Genomic DNA, 15,934 nt, shown 5'->3' with positions numbered 1-15,934 from the left:
GGAGTGGCCTGGGGGGACTGTTGGGGGCACGCGCTTGCTTGCGTGGCAGCTGGTGTGAGCCGCAGTCCCTCGCAGGAACCGGCACTGCCGGCTGGTGCAGGAAGGCAAGGACTGCATGCAGGGCCTGCGGCTGCGCCACCACTACATGCTGTGCGGGGCCTTGCTGCGGGTGTGGGGCCGCATCGCCGCCGTCATGGCCGACGTCACCAGCAGCAGCTACCTGCAGATCGTGCGCCTCAAGACCAAGGACAAGAAGAAACAAGTCGGTGAGTCAAGGCACCAGCGGGCTGGGGGAGGTGGGCAGCCTCAGCTCCGCCCCGCAGGCCCTGATGCTCCCACCCCTGCCCCGCCCCACCCCCCGCAGGCATCAAGATCCCAGAGGTCTGCGTGCGCCGTGTCCTGCAGGAGCTGCAGCTGATGGATGACGACGTGAAGCGCAAGCAAGCACGCACTCGGGGTCTCCTCGCGCCGCCGCCCACCCCCCGCCCGCTTGCTCTGCCCTTCGGCCCCGGGGAGGTCCTGGACCTCACATATAGCCCACCGGCCCAGGCCTTCCCCGCGCCCTCACCCTTCACCTTCCCAGCCCTGGGCCCCGGCCCTGGCAGCCAGCTGCTGGGCGCCCCTGACACCCCCGACACCCCGGCTGACCCAGTGGCACTCCTGCACCAGGGCTGCGAAATCAACTTCAAGGAGGTGCTGGAGGACATGCTGCGCTCCCTCAACACCGCGCCGCCAGCCGAGCCACCCGGCCCTCTGGGCCCTCTGGGCCCTCTGGGTGCAGGGGCAGCGGGCGCACCGGCAGGTGGAGCACCAGAGCGGCAGAGCGTCATTCAGTTCAGCCCCCCCTTTCCCAACTCCTAGGTCCAGGCATCCTTCCTGAACGAAACTTATTTATCCGTAATAGGCTCCCGTCTACACGGGCAAGAGGGTGGCTAGCTGAGCAGGGCCAGGACCCCAGCCGACTACTGAGCGGAGCAGGGCCAGGGGCCCTTCGTCCAGCCTCCCGAGGCCTCTATTGCAGTGCCTTCCCGCCCGGTGCCTGGGCAGACCCCGAAAATGCTGTCCGCCCTGGGGGGCCCTCTGAGGCCTTGCCTGGTGGGCAGTGGCCTAGTGCAGCCCCCACTCAGGATACTTGGGGCCCGGGCAGGGCCTGGGGTGGTGGCCCTTCTCTGTGCCTCTATCCTCTACTGCGCCCCCTCCAGGCCTGGGTTGGGGCTCCAGGGCTCCCACCCCACCCACCTTACAAGGCCCGGTCAGGCCTATACCCCTGACATCCACAAAACTGGGTGGCCCCAGGAGCTGGAAACTCAGGAAAACCCCAGGTGCTCAGGGCCCCACCGCCTCTGGGGGGCTCCAAGGGGCAGATCCCCTCTTAATATATGCAACCCCTCCCTGCTCTCTGTGCCCTAAATTATTGTCCAGCCACCTCTCTCAGGGGCCTGGAATCCCTGCAGAGCTGGTGGCTGGCCCCCTGGTTTCTATTTGTATTTATAATTAATTCAAGTGTATATATGTAAAGAGATCTTTTTTAAATATATGTGCCTTTTCACTACTTGCCAGGCTGTCTGCTGCTGCGACCTGCAGGGCAGCGGGGTGGGGGGGGGCAATGGTGGTGGGTGCCCTGCGTGTTCCTTCCCAGTGGGGTGTGGGTGAGGTCAGAGTGACTGCTGGCCCTCATCTCTGCCAGCTCATCTCACCCACAATGGTGCCTGGCCCTGTGGATGCCTGGGGCCAGGCTAGGGGAGACCCCACCCCACTGGGCCCTTTGTCCAATGTGATCCTGGCACCGGGACAGCAGGCCAGCTGCCTCTGAACTAACTATACCAAGCCCCTGGAGCCTTGGACCAGATGCCCTGCTCCCTGCCCACTAGAGATGTGACCCCACTGGGACCCCCTTGGTGATGCTGAGTCCCGTTCCTCAGAACCCCTTGATCTGGACTGACTGCCATCTCTGCCTTGGTTTCTTCCCAGGTCTGCTCCAGATGGTGTTGGGTGTGGCAGGCAGGGTAGCCCAGGGACAGGAGAGCCCAAGAGTTGGGCTCAGTCTGGAAGGCAGGACGGGATGCCCAACTGTTCCTGGAAACTGGGGAGCATGCCCAGCCCATGGCCTGGAAGTTGGTCTAGGGAGCAGTCAGGAGACCCTCCTAGAAGCAGCCAAGGGTGGTGGAGGTGGCTCTTGACCTGCCATCCAGACGTGGCCAGTCCCCTCCCCTATAGGTCCCCACTCCTGGGGGAAGGCTGCTGATCTTTCTGGCTGGTGGGGGCAGGAGGGGAGCCAGCTCAGCCAGGCTACAGCTGTCTGCCTGCCTGCCTCTCACTCTCACAGGATGGCCCCTTTGAGCAGCAGGTAGGCTGTACCCACCCACAGCCCTTCCAGGGAGAGGGGCTGCATCTGCCAGGTGAAGCCCATGGGCAGGCCTGATGCCCGGACTCTGTCCTCATCGCAAGGCCAGCATGGTGAGCAGTCCCTGCCAGGCATGGCTCGGTACCCAAACCAGCTTGGCATGATACCCAGCCTGGGTGCAGCGGGCCTCCCAACGGCAGGGTCACAAGCCCAGGTCCCCTGATCTCCCACACCTGGGTACACTAGAGGAGACCAAGGCCATCTGGGCTGAGAGCAGTAGCCAATGGGGAGGCATTATCTCCCCCAGGATCCGCTCGGCTGGGCCGGGCTGAGGAGATTAGCAACCCCAGGCAGAAGGACAGATGGAGCCCTCTGAACCCTGAAGGAACTCCACCTCCCACTTGCCCCCACCTCCCTCAGCCTGGGGAGTTGATGACACCTGCCTCTGAGCCCTGGGTTAGCAAAAGCCAGGAGCAAGCCAATCTGTGTTGTACATTTTATTCCCACAAGGCAGCCAGGGGTGGGGCTGCCAAGCCGCAGCCAGGCCAAGGGAACTTCCTCCGGCAGGAGTGCACGCCAGGTTCTCAGGTCTGCCCCACCAGGGGCTGGTTTTCAGACAGACCATCATAGGCACCAGGGGAAGGCTCCTCGGAACACAGGCAGCAGGCTTGGGTAGGGGCAGCACCTTGTGGAGCTAGAGGTAGCACGGCAGATCCTTCTCTATCACCTGCGGGGGAGAAGAGGGTGAGGGACGACTTTTCCCGAGTTCCCCCAGCGGGCTCCCCAGACAGGCACCTACCAGGGGCTCTTCCATGGGACCATACCGCTTCACCACACAGCCGTTCTTATCAATGAGGAACTGCAAGGAGGCCACCGTGGTGCTGAGGTGAGCCAGTGGCCTGCACCTGCCATCCCCATGGCTCTGGACTCTCAAAGCAGCACATCTGTGGCTGGTGGCTGTGTCTGTCCACCCTGCCAAGGGCCCCTGACCCCCCCTTACCTTGGTGAAGTTCCATTTGATGGCGCTACAAAAGAAGCATGAGGTTGTGAGGAATCCCTTGGCAGTTGCAGATCCCCCCCTCCACTGCCCTGGGGAAGCCATCCCGTCCTCCACGGTCCTCCAGCCCCCAACTCACTTTCCCAGCATGCCCCTCCCCTTGGGCTGGACTTTCATCCATTTCCACAGAGGGTGGGCGTCGTCCCCATTTACACAGATCTTGCTGAACAAATCGAATTTGACGTTATAGCCAGCAGCGAACTCTTTGATCTCCGCGTTACTCCCTGGCTCCTGTGTAGACCCGCGTTAGGGAGGGGGGTGAGTGGGGAGGGGCCTATACCCCCTTTAGTCCCTGCTTCCACACACAGCTCCTCTCCCCAGCCCGCACAAAGGGACACACAGGGACACCCAGGGCCAGCCACGACGCACCTGCCTCCCAAACTGGTTGCAAGGGAAGGCCAGGATCCGTAAACCACACTCGGCGTATCGGGCGTGCAGGTCGACCAGCTGAGTGTAGTTTACGTCAGTCTTGCCTCATTGCGAGGCCACATTGGTAACGATGCACACGTGGCCCCTGGAGATGGGATGAGGCGGTCAGGTCAGGGCCACGACCTTACCCTCGCCGCCCCCACCAAGTGGGCAAGGACCCACCGGTACTTGTCCAGGTTAACCATGCGCCCGTCGATGTCCTTGGCTGAGAATTCGTGCATGGAGCGAGCACAGCGCCAGTCGTCGCGGGACGCGCACTGCAAGGCAAGGACAGGCTGAGCGGCCGACTGACCTCGGGGCGTGGCGCCCGCAGCCGCTCGGCCCACTCGCCCAGCCCAGGGTACCTAAGGGAGAAAAACTCGGGCCCTGGGACTAAGCAAAATGTGAGGCTCCTCCTCAAAGTCTCCCCTGTACAACAGGGCGCACTGGGCCGGAGTCATTGAGACCTAGGGAGGGCTCGGGACCCTGCCAGGTGCCCCACCGGATGGGGGAGGCCGCTGGGTGTGGGGGCCTCCGTGCGCACCGGGTCTTGGGATTCGGTGGCGCAGCCGCTCTCCCCGGACGGGGGTCCCGCCAGCCCAGGGCTCTCAGGAGCTGGCCTCCTCCGCCGCGGGCGCGCCCTCCTGCGACCGCATACCCGAGCCCTCCGCCTTCGGGGGGCTCGGCGCCGTCGTCCGGCCGGCAACCGGCGCCGCTGCCCGCGACGACCCGGGGAGCAGGAGGCTGCGCGGCCCATGCCCGCCGGTCTCTGACTGAACTTGTGCCCACCGAGCGCCGGGCCCCGGGGACAAAGGGCCGGTAGCCAAGGGCACCAGGCCGCTCCTCTGTGACGCCACCGCAAGAGGCCCCGGGGCCCGCAGGGCGGGGGAGGGGCAGTGATGACCCGCGGCGCGTGATCCCGGATTTCCACCCCTTAGGCCGCCCCCACTCTCCAGGCCGCAGTCGGGGAGCCAGAGGCCGACGGCGCCACCCCCAGCTGCCCCGATACAGCAGCCTGTGCGCGTCGGGGGCTTCCAACCTTGGGTTCTGACCGCCCAGCCCTGTCTCCGGCCCCCCGGACGCCGCCTCGGTCCCTGACCCATACTCGGACCGTGACCCCAGCCAGCGCTCTAGCCCCGGTCCGAATGGCCGCGGAGGGGACGGCCGGCGCCCGCCGCCCAAGGTCGCCAGAAGGCAGGTCGCGCGCCCGCCGAACGGCCCACTGGCCGGCCGGCGGCGCCGCACTCACCATGGTGCTGGCCAGGCCCGGGGCAGCCAGAGCCCCGCAGAGTAGCGCTGGCTTGAGCAGGCGGTACAGACGGCTAAAGCTCATCTCGGCGGTGGGGGGCTCGGGAAAGCAGCGCTCCTCCCCTCGCCGAACCGACCAATGGACGCGCGCCGGCGGGCCTTACCTCCCCGCCCTACGCCACGCCCAGCAACACTCTCACTGGTCGGATGCTCAGGCGTCGCAGACGCGTGCCTACACCAGCCAATGGGAAGCCGGAGTGAGGCTGGTGGGGCGGGGCCTGGGCAGGGCTGCGGTTTTTTTCGCTGCATGTGACTGCGCATGCTCGTGCGCGGGCGGGCTGTGGCGTTCGCGCAGGCGGCGCGGAGCTGCGTGGCGGACAGTTATCCGCACTGAAGGATGCCTGACAACTTGAGATACTACTGGAAGCCCGTGGCAGGGGATCGGGGTGGTGGGGGGAAAGGTTGGCTCGAACTTTCAGAAAATATGCCTCATTTACTGAACACCTATTTGTTTCTTTGAAATGTAAATAAAACCACGCTGGGCGTCGGACTACCCCCACACGGGCTGCGGTGTCGCTACGAGGGCCTGGAGGTCACCGGCGGCGACAGGCCCGGATGGCGGTGGCGCTGCCGCAGGGTGCGCAATGAGCGCACGGCCGGAGGTCGCCGCCCTTGGACAGCGCAGGCTTAGCCGCTTATATAAGTGACACGTGAGCCCTGTGCGGGTAAGGGAAGCTTCGGCAGTTACCTTGTGGTCCCGCCCCCTTCTCTGAGCGGACGCGCTGGTGTGTGCTTAGAAAGGAAAACACAAGACCAGAGAAGTTTATTGTCACTTCCAACGTGACACAGCACGAGTGCACGCGGTAGGGGACAGAGCGCCCGCTGATCTGGCTCCTGGCGCATTTCCACTCGAGGCTCGGGCGTTGGGCCACGGCCCAGAGAGCAGGGCCATCCCATTCTTGGGAGCTGAGTCACGGAATTCCACAGCCCGCCTGGCTGCCCCCCACCCCCCACCCCCAGCGGCGGAAGGACGTTGACCTTCGGCCAGGAGGGTGGTTTCAGCTTGTGCTGTTGGTCAGTTTTTCTCTTCTTGGAACCTCCCGGTGGATGTTTCTGCAGAGGCCTTGGGGGCAGGACTTCGGGAGCTGGGCTTATTTGGGGGAACGCCCCACACACACAACACAGACACACACACCCTGCAACCTAGGCCTGCCCCAGGGGGCTTAGTAGGCCGCATTTGGTGGCAAAGGGGACAGGATCCCTGGGGCCACGTTGCCACACTCCTGTCTTGCACAACAGCCTTCATGTACTTCTGCCTCTCAGCCTGATTAACCAGAGCCGATGAGTTTTGAAGTCACATCTTTGCTGGAGCCCTCATTGTCTCAGCTTAGCTATCTCACTTCTCAGGAAATCTCCCCTCACTTCCGCCTGGGGTGGGGGGCGGGCAGCACTGGGTGTCAAGGCCCACACCAGCCAGTCTGAGTGGCCCTCAGAACGACACAGCTGCTCCTAGTTTCCCTTATGGTGGGATCTGTAACTTTGTCATGAAGATGGCCACCCTCTGACTGGTTACTTGAGGGTTTCCAGGAAAATAGCTTAGAATGACTCCCCCTCCCCATGGAGCCCACTGCAGGGGAGACATGGGCAAGGTCTGACCCCAGTCCTGACTTCATACCAGTTACATTGAGAGCAGAGGGGGCAGGACGAGCTGCTGGCTGTGGTTCCACTGGCTCTGGGAGGGCTTTGTGCCTGGGGATTCACTGCTGTTCCAAACATTCCTCCCCTTACAGAGGAGGCAGTGGAATCCTGGGGAAGCCCCATCCAGGCCCCAGGAAGGCTCCCCTGTGGTGGCCTTTGAGTTTAAAATTCACATAACATAAAATTCACCATTTTAACCAAAGCATACAGTGATTTTTAGAATATTCACAAAGTTGTGGGACCATCACCACTATCCAATTCCAGAACATTCTTATCACCCCAAAATAAACTCCATCCCCATTTTGTAGTCACCCACCCCAACCCCTGGCACCCACCATCTATTTCCTCACCCCGTTAAAATTCCCATGAGTGGAATTAGACAGCACTTCTTTGCTTTCTGTGTCACTTATGTCATTCAAAAAGAAACCCTGTCCCCATTACCAGTCTCCTCCATCTCCCTACCTCAGCCCCTGACAACCATGAATCTACTCTGTGTGGATTTGCCTGTCCTGGACTATTCACATCAATGGAGTCATATACTAGGTGGCCTCTTGTGTGAGGCTTCTCTCTATGAGCATCATGTTTTCAAGGTTCATCCACATTATAGTGTGTGTCAGTGCTGCTTTTCATGGCTGAGTAATATCCTATGAAATGAATGGACTATATTGTGTTTACCCATATATCCATTAATGAGTATTGTGCTATTGTACCATTTGGCTTTGTGATGCTGTACAAGACTTTTTGCATAGGCGTATGTTTTCATTTCTCCTGGGCATGTACCCAGGAGTGGAATTGCTGGCTCACATGGTCACTCTAGGTGTTAAAAGGAGCTGCCAGGCTTCCCCACAGCTGCTGCTGGATTTCACATCCCCAGCCAGGAGTGTGTGTGTGTGTGTGGGGGTGGGTGGCCTGATTTCTGACCCCTGGGCTCTGCCAATTGGCAGAGCTGCACGGTGGCGGGTTCCCAGGAGAAAGTTGCAACTCCATATCCCATTGCTGAGGTCACTCAGTCACAGGCAGAATTCTGATTCATGGGCGATGGGATGGGGCCCACCTGCTCCTGTGAGTCCATTCTCCCCTCTTCCCTGCCCCAAGGAACAGCAAGGTCACCTAAAATCCCCTGCCACCCACACCTGGGCCTTCCCTGGGTAAACTCCAGGCTGCCCTTGGGAACCTCCAGCAGTTCTGCCCCCTCTCCCACTCAGATTTGCCCATTACCTAGACACTTTCTCCCATCTTAAAACTCACTCTAGGGCATCCCTGGTGGCTCAGTGGTTAAGAATCCACCCGCCAATGCAGGAAACATGGTTCAATCCCTGGTCCAGGAAGATCTAACATGCTGGAGGGCAACTAAGCCTGTGCGTCACAACTACTAAGTCCAGGCACCCTAGAGCCGGTGCTCTGCAACAAGAGAAGCCACCGAAATGAGAAGTTTGTGCACCACATCTAGAGAGTAGCCTCCACTCGCCACAACTAGAGAAAGCCTGTGCTCAGCTGCTAATACCCAATGCAGCCAAAAATAAAATAAATAAAACCCACTCTAGAACGCCTCTCTTTCTCCCCCTTCATCCACATCTCCAATTTCTTTCCTCCCATAAAGAAAGGCCTCCTCCCTGGATCTGCCCTCTGTGGTCACAAACAGTGGCCCCTGGGCCAGTCCCCTTCTCAGTCCGCAGACCTGCTTTGACAGCTGCTCCACCCCCCTCCTCCAGATACCTCCTTCACCTGACTCCAGGATACCAGGTTTCTACCCACCCTTTATTCTGTTTCAGGAACACTTAGGTAGTGCCCTGCAATCTTCAGCCAAGTACATATGCAGTGGGCTCTGTTCTTGCCCCTGTTCTACAAAGGAGGAGGGGGACATTGAGGCACAGAGAGGTTAAGTAATGTGCCCAGGTCGTACAGCCAGCACTGGAGCCCAGGTAACCACATCTCTTTGCCTTCTGCCGTTTCCTCCCCTCCTCCCAGCTTCAGGGCTCAGGCCTGACTTCTGATGCGCTCTGTGACCTCATCAGCCTCTCAACTCCAGTCTGCACTGTGCGCCCACAACATCCACATCAGCCTCCACTCCAAGCTCATCCTGAGTTCCAGGCTTGTGCCCTACTGTCCCCTGGATGTCTCCCCGTAGGGTCCCCCAGGAGTCCCGAGCTCACCATATCCAAGATCTGCTCCAGATCTGCCTTCTACGCCTCCCCACCGAGGTCTGTTCTTCCTCCTCTGCTTGTCTCTGTGTCTTTCCACATCCTGTCCACCTACAGATCCTATGAGCTCTGCCTTCTGGACACCCTAGACCTGCCCACAGCTCACCCTTCACTTGAAGCCTCATCTATCTCTGGCCAGGACAGTCCTCCCTAGCCCACTCCTTGGTCTCCCTGTTTCTGCCATGTGGAGATGCTGAAAATGGCTGCAAGCACAAACTTCTCAAACCCAACCAGCAAGGGCTCCCAAGATCTGCCCCACCTGACCCTCTGACCCACAGGCCTCCTTGCTGCCAACATACTAGGCCTCAGGGCCTTTGCACATGCTGTACCTGCCACCTGATACACTTTCCTCGACATCCCCAGGGCTTCTACCCTCTCACCCTTTGGATTTTTGTTGGAACCTTCCCTGACCACATTTGAGACTTCTCTATTTTTTCTTCCACAGCACTGTCTCCTTCTAACACGCTGTATCATTTACTTATGTCCGCTGTTTCTGTCCTGTCTCTCCCTGGCATGTAAGGATGCTTGGTCTGTTTTGTTCCCCGTCCCTTTGGCTCCTCATTAAATACTGAATCATTGAATTAATATATTACTGAATGAGAAGTTACTGACACAAGTAAGCTGGGCTGAGCAGGCCTGAACAAACCTCCTGAACGAACTCGGAGGGGAAGGGCCGATGCAGAAGAGGTTGTGCACTCTTGGGGTATCCAAGCAGGGGCTGGGCTGGGGCTCAGCTGCATTTTGTAAGCACCAGGAACTATACCAAGCTCCTCCCAAGTACGAGCATCTCTTTAGATCCTCTAAAATGGGGGACACTTTATTCTTTTCATTATACAAAACGGAAAACCGAGGCTCCGCTCACACTTCCTCAGTCTCTCCAGATTCTAAACACTGTCCAGACTGACGTTGAGCAAAAACCACCACTCCCGAGAAGCCTTGCAGTCAAAGCATCGCGAGAACTTCCGAGGGGCGGGTGGGCGGTGCTGTTTGAAAGCTGCTCGCGCAACCAACCGCCGCTTTAGTAAGGCTAGGGCTGCCCTTGGCAGTGCCGCTCCCGAAGGTCGCTGTATTCAGGCGTTCGCCTGCGACAGCCCTGCACGGGTAGACGACGTGTTGGGGGCCTGATCAGGACTCGGAGTAGGCACTGTGGGCCCGGGTCGTGCCGGTCGCAGGCGCAGTGTGTGAGAGCGGCGGCAGTCATGGACGATGAGGAGGAGACATACCGGCTGTGGAAGATCCGCAAGACCATCATGCAGGTGAGCCGCGCGGAGGCAGCCCTCCTTGGAGAACGCGGTGAGGGCGTGCCTGGCTGCGCCAGAAGAACTGGGCACGTGGCGGCCGAGGCGTGAACGGCGGGTGCTAGGGCCCGCTGATGGGGACGAGCCTCTTCACCCGCGGCCGCGCGGCTGGAGCGGAGGAGTCGAGCCCCAGAGCCCCCCGAGAAGGGGTCAGGATCTCGCTCGAGCTGGAGAGAGGGAAGGCGGGAGACGCTGGGCCGCCTTGTATTTGTGTTTCTGGAAGGTTGTGGTGTTACAGCCCCTGATCCTTGAAGTTCTTAATCAGTAAGAATTGATAACAGGCCAGACTAGAAGTTCAGGCAAGGCTTTGTTGGAGCTTATGCTGCAGCAGGAGGGAGCGAAAACAAGCAACAGGCGCCCTTCTTAGGTCGTTTTGAATGGGATGAGGGTGGGCGCGGGTCCAGGGGTCATGCCAGAGTGATGACTTGGGTGGTCTGCCTACCCTCTGGGTGGTGCTGTGTGCAGGGATCACGCCTGGCACCCAGCTTTTGCTTCCGGCACCTCAGAAGTGGAGGTTTTGACTTTTTGTTTTTGTCTATCATTTGCTCGAGCTGGGCAATTGCACGGTTATTTTTAGTCCCGCATGGTTTCTGGGTATTCTGTTGCTGGAGATGTTTGTCCAAGTGCAGGCGCTGCCGCAAAGGGTCCCAGCTCCCAGCCTGTCTTATCAGCACCACCTTAAGTGCATAACGCAGAATCCCGGGTTCTTGACGGTGGAAGGAACCCTGGTGGGCTGGTCTGACCGCTGTCTGGTGGTTACTTAGATGCCTTGCCCACCAACTCAGTCTCAGTGTCACAGCAGTCACACCAGCTTTTTCTGTGTACCACATGCTTTAAGCCACCATGTGAGAGGGGTCCAGTGTGATGCCACAAAGACTTGGGGCCTTGATCAAGAGCACCCAGCCTCCTGGGAATTGTGCTGGAGCTAAGGCTGGGCTATGACCCAGCCTCTCCAACACTTGGCAGAGCTACTCAAGACAGGGCGGGAGCAGCTGCGCTTCTACCTGATGGTGTCGGGGCTGCGGGAGAGGAGACCCAGGTCTCTGAATGGAGACTCGGCGGGGGGTGGGGGATGTGGGCAGGGCTGGGTGGCAGCTCCAACCTTCCTTTCTCTGTCTGGGTCCTCACCTAGTCTGTGTGCTCACAGAGCCCTAGTTTCTGAGCAGGACCTTGAACTGCTGGGCCTCAGGCTTTTGCCTGGTTTCCCAGCCAACACCCACCCGGCCTGCTGTACCTGTCAGACCTACGCCCTGGGGCCTGGCTCTGGACTCATCCCCGCGTGCATCCCAGGCCTTTCCGCAGTCTCCTCTGCGGTGGCCTCACCCACCGGAGCTCTGGCTGCTGTCCCATCTCCACTGTGCGATCGATCACCTGCCCTTTCTCTCTGCAGCTGTGCCATGACCGTGGTTACCTGGTGACCCAGGACGAGCTGGACCAGACTCTGGAGGAGTTCAAGGCCCAGTTTGGGGACAAGCCCAGTGAAGGGCGGCCGAGGCGCACGGACCTCACGGTGCTGGTGGCCCACAACGACGACCCTACCGACCAGATGTTCGTCTTCTTCCCAGGTGAGGGCTGCTCAGGGCCAGCTCACAGCAGCCACCTGCTGTGCGCCCCAGAGTCATGCACCCACCCTTATCCTTCTGTCCCCTGCCCTCCTTGCTCTGGGGACCCCTTGTCCAGCTTCCCTCTTCTCGATCACCCATCCATTCTCTCTGGGCCTAAAGATCACATTTCCAAATACAGTTTCATTCTGAGATTCCAGGGCCAGGACCCCAACAGAGGGACTTTGGGGGCAGAGTGGGTTAGTGGAATAGGAAGTGAGAGCAGCTGGAAGGGGCGGACGTACTGCACACAGACCCTGGGGCTGCCCTAGGTGCTGACCTGCTGGGCTCCTAGGGTCCGCCTGTTCTGTGGCAGGCCCTGCATGCTGCCAAGACCATGAGGACCCCCACTGCTGCGGCATGGAGATGGGTGGTCTGTGTCTGGCAGGACCATACTCTCCGGGTCAGCTCACCTCTGAGAACCCCAGCCCTTGTCTCATGAACTCCAAGACTAAACCAAATCCAGGGCTTCCCAAACCTCAGAGCCACTGAGCCCTGGCCAAGCCCAGACTCCCAGACCCCACTTCCAGAAGAGGTCCCTGAGGTCCAGGGCGCCCAGGGCACTTGTCAGCTCCCATGTGACCTGGAGGCAGCCAGCTCCCCCATTCTGGGAACCAGCTGCCCGGTTCTTGCTTTGCACACGGGGAGGCTGAGGCCCGAGAGTGGGAGTGGCACCGCAGTGCCTTGGCAGAGCCAGGCTAGAACCTGGGTGCCCGATGGGAAGGGGCCCCGCAGCACTGATCAGCCTGTGCTCTGCCTGCAGAGGAGCCCAAGGTGGGCATCAAGACCATCAAGGTGTACTGTCAGCGCATGCAGGAGGAGAACATCACACGTGCCCTCATTGTGGTGCAGCAGGGCATGACGCCCTCTGCCAAGCAGGTAAGCCCGCCCCGCCAGGGTGGGATGGAGCCTGGCCAGCACCTCTGTCCCCAGGCCCAGGGACCGGCTGCCACACTAGCTCCCAGCCACCCTGGGAGCATCCTGACAGGTACTCACCTTTCTTGATGTGAGATGAAGGCCTTATTACTGTGCTGAGAGCCTGGGCGGAGTTGGGTGGGGTTTCCCAATTTATGATGCGCGATGTCTTTCTAAGCCACAAAGGTAAACCCTGCTCCACTTCCAGGGTGCTAGCTGCCCATGAGGAGGAGCTGGGTTGGGGCAGGCCTCGGGGCCACAGAGGGGTGGGCGGCTGCCCCTGCTGCACTTGAGGGTTGACGTCTCTTCCAGTCCCTGGTTGACATGGCACCCAAGTACATCTTGGAGCAGTTTCTGCAGCAGGAGCTGCTCATCAACATCACAGAGCATGAGGTAAGGGGGCGGGGGCTCGGGTGGGATGAGACTGGAGACCCAGCCCCCAGCCCCTCACCTTTTCAGGAACAGCAGACGTCCGGGGGGCCCCCCAGTGTGGAAAGAAGGTAGGGCGATCCAGCCTTCAGTCAGGAGTTGGGGGGCGGGGTGCAGTTTCTATCTCCCCTGCAGCCCCGGCTCCCAGGATTGTGCCCTGTGGCCCAGACATGCACCCCCTCCCTCCCAGTGTGGAGTTAGGACTGGCTCAGACGCTTGGAACGTGAGCCGTACCCCTCCCCTGGGGGCTCCTAGGGTCTGTCATCCCATGGAGCCCGGGTTCTCTTCTCACAGCTGGTCCCGGAGCATGTGGTCATGACCAAGGAAGAGGTAACGGAACTGCTGGCCCGGTAGTATCCTTTCTGGCCCCTGACTGGGCCCAGCTCCTCTCCCCACCCTGCCTTTCACCCCAACCCCAGACCCCCAGTCAGTCCAGTGAGGCCTTTTCCCTGACCTGCTACCCAGTAAACTCCGAGAGAACCAGCTGCCCAGGATCCAGGCAGGAGACCCTGTGGCGCGCTACTTTGGGATAAAGCGCGGACAGGTAAGAAGCCCTCCCAGGGTGGAACTAGAGCCAGGGCTTCTGGGCAGGGCGGAGGGAACCCAGGCTGCTGCTCCTGCACCACTCCAGCTCTGCTTCCTGCCTCTAGGTGGTGAAGATCATCCGGCCGAGCGAGACTGCGGGCAGGTACATCACCTACCGGCTGGTACAGTAGCTGCCTGTGGACAGACAGCTGGCGTCGAGGGCCCAGGCAGTGGTACTCATCCCACTCTTGTGAGCGCACCGCACCACTTCCCTCTCTGGAGGCAGCCCCAGTTCCGGCCTGGTTGTACCCAGCTTCTGTGATGAACAGTCACGGATCACACGACTAACTGTCCGTTTCTCTGCCAGCATGTCCCCTGGGGGACAGAGAGACTGTTGTGACCACCCCCTCTCCCCACCCCACCCCCACTGCTCCCGGCCAGGAGTGTGGGAGCTGGTTGCCTTGGGAACCTTGCCTCTGCTCCCCCTGGATCCTAGGGTGCTTCGCCTTGGGCCTAGGATCTGCCTTTCCTGGGCTGAGAGTCCCTGCAGCCTCTCCTGGATGCCAAGCCCTGGCCCTGGATCCCAGCTGACGGTGCCTCTGGAGGGGCCAGGACACCTCAGGGTGGCCCGGCATCCTCTGGCCTCCCCTCGCTGTGTCCCCCACGGTGGCCCTGATGCTGCCTGTCCAGGGGCTCTGAGGACAGCAGCGGTGAGATGGAAACTGGGATTTGGTTGCTTTGGAATGCTGGGCGTCTTAAAGAATTAAAGCTATTTTGAGTAATAAATTCACTTATCTGAAGACCAAGGCAAAACAACTCTGGGTTTGCTGTGAGCAGCCTTGCTCAGGCTCTTAGCCACTCCACAGGGTCACTGCTCACTTCCCCTGGAGGAGGCAGGGGTGGAGCTCCAGCACACCTGCTAGCTTTGCTTCTTGGTGCTCTTCTTCCATAGAAGTTGGGGGTCAGACTACCTAGTTTTCCTCTATACTGACTTCAGAGGCCTCCCTCCCCAGGCTAAGTGCCACTGTTTGTATTTTTAATTAATAGCTTCGTTGACGTGCGATCTACATACCATACAGTTCACTCGTTTAAAGTTCATGGTTCTGTGATTTTTAGTACATGCAGAGTTGTGCACCACAGTCAACTGTGGAACACTCCATCACTCTAAAAGAAAGCCCCATCCTGTTAGCAGTCACCCTAGCCCGACTACCACTAACTCTGTTTGTCGATCTGCCTGTTCTGGACGTTTCCCACCAGTGGAATCACACCCTGTGTGTCCTGTGTCTGCTGCCTTCCTGAGCATCATGTTCTCAGGGTCTGTCCACGTGGTAGCCGTGTCAGGGCTTCTCTCCTTTTCCTGGCTGAGGGGCGCTCCCGTGTGTGGAGGGACACTGTGTTTCTTCTTCAGCTGATGGACCGAGGTTGTTTCCATTATGAGTAGTGTTGCTGTGAGCATCCAGGTACACATTGCTGTGGTTGTATTTATTTTTCTGGGTGTGGTGTGTATGTTGGAGTAGAATTGGTCTTGCAGAAGCTCTGGTCACCCTTTGGAGAAGCTGTCACACTGTCTTCCCTGTGGCTGCCCCGTTTCTCATTCCTGAGCCCCATGGAGCGGTCCCACTGGCTTCCACCTCCTTGCCAGCACTGGTTCTTATGGCCTGGGGGACGGGGAGGGGGTACAGGGTGGCCAGTGGTGGCGCTGTGGTTCCGGTTCCCTTGCCAGGTGCTGTGGTGGTGAGCATGGGGCTTGCCAGCTACCTGTGGGTTACCTCAGATACGTGTCTGTGCACAGGTCCTTTGCTTCTTGTTTAACTGGGTTATTTGTCTTCCATTCCTGAGTTTTAGGGGTTCTTTATATATCCTAGGCACAAATTACAAAACGGTTTCCCCACATTTTATATTTCTTAGGTGTCCCATGTAGTGTTTTTCTACCACTGGACCCCAGGGACGTCCATCCCCCTGTAGTCTTTATTTGTGGGTCTCAAATTCTGAGTTTATTCCTGGGCATCGTGTGACCTGGGGTGGTCACTTTCCCACAGACAGATGGTGCTCTTGACACTGTTTATTGAGGAATAGTGCTGCCCTGAGTTTCCACTCTCTTGTAGTGAACGCATAGACCCATGTGAGTCTGTTGAGATCCTCTTTTAATTGATAAATTTAGGTGTTTTTTTTTTTTTTTAAATACTGTGTTGGTTTCTGCCACACATCAA

At 59.3% G+C, this 15,934-nt stretch overlaps 3 protein-coding genes across 9 annotated transcripts in view; 2 read left to right on the top strand and 1 right to left on the bottom strand.

The window, feature by feature from the left end:
• Positions 1–1,487, top strand: part of SBNO2 (strawberry notch homolog 2) — a 38,611-nt gene extending 37,124 nt beyond the window's left edge. For all 5 annotated transcript variants that reach the window (XM_068979341.1, XM_068979343.1, XM_068979345.1 and 2 more), the window contains 2 exons: positions 76–266; positions 365–1,487. In XM_068979341.1, the coding sequence (XP_068835442.1) occupies positions 76–266; positions 365–861 (688 nt within the window). In that variant the 3' untranslated portion in view covers positions 862–1,487. The remainder of the gene's footprint in view (positions 1–75; positions 267–364) is intronic.
• Positions 1,488–2,842: 1,355 nt separating this feature from the next.
• On the bottom strand, positions 2,843–5,169 carry GPX4 (glutathione peroxidase 4). 3 transcript variants are annotated; one of them, XM_068980396.1, is made up of 7 exons: positions 5,059–5,169; positions 3,993–4,087; positions 3,771–3,915; positions 3,481–3,632; positions 3,345–3,369; positions 3,144–3,203; positions 2,843–3,071 (listed from the first exon to the last, which is right to left on the bottom strand). In XM_068980396.1, exons 1-7 carry the CDS (start codon positions 5,140–5,142, stop codon positions 3,039–3,041), a joined length of 594 nt encoding a protein of 197 aa, XP_068836497.1. In that variant the 5' UTR covers positions 5,143–5,169; the 3' UTR covers positions 2,843–3,038. The 3 variants fall into 3 exon arrangements, with proteins under 3 accessions (XP_068836497.1, XP_068836495.1, XP_068836496.1); XM_068980394.1 differs by lacking the exon at positions 5,059–5,169 and adding an exon at positions 4,312–4,566; XM_068980395.1 differs by lacking the exon at positions 5,059–5,169 and adding an exon at positions 4,354–4,566.
• Positions 5,170–10,048: 4,879 nt separating this feature from the next.
• Positions 10,049–14,508, top strand: POLR2E (RNA polymerase II, I and III subunit E). Its single transcript, XM_068980064.1, has 7 exons — positions 10,049–10,212; positions 11,645–11,819; positions 12,619–12,734; positions 13,083–13,163; positions 13,494–13,552; positions 13,665–13,743; positions 13,850–14,508. The coding sequence occupies exons 1-7, from the start codon at positions 10,156–10,158 to the stop codon at positions 13,913–13,915; spliced, it is 633 nt and encodes a 210-aa protein (XP_068836165.1). The 5' UTR covers positions 10,049–10,155; the 3' UTR covers positions 13,916–14,508.
• Positions 14,509–15,934: the final 1,426 nt, after the last annotated feature.

Source organism: Capricornis sumatraensis, chromosome 9 (genome assembly GCF_032405125.1).
Source record: "Capricornis sumatraensis isolate serow.1 chromosome 9, serow.2, whole genome shotgun sequence".
Lineage (NCBI taxonomy): Eukaryota > Metazoa > Chordata > Mammalia > Artiodactyla > Bovidae > Capricornis > Capricornis sumatraensis.
The sequence above is the reverse complement of the archived record's forward strand: the minus strand, read 5'-3'. Positions and strand labels throughout refer to the sequence as shown.

Excerpts from the sequence above, each read along its gene's own strand:
- POLR2E (XM_068980064.1), top strand. The coding sequence starts at position 10,156 with ATGGACGATGAGGAGGAGACATACCGGCTGTGGAAGATCCGCAAGACC. Across the intron at positions 10,213-11,644 it reads TCCGCAAGACCATCATGCAG|CTGTGCCATGACCGTGGTTA; the intron begins GTGAGCCGCGCG and ends TTCTCTCTGCAG. Across the intron at positions 13,553-13,664 it reads ACGGAACTGCTGGCCCGGTA|TAAACTCCGAGAGAACCAGC; the intron begins GTATCCTTTCTG and ends CCTGCTACCCAG.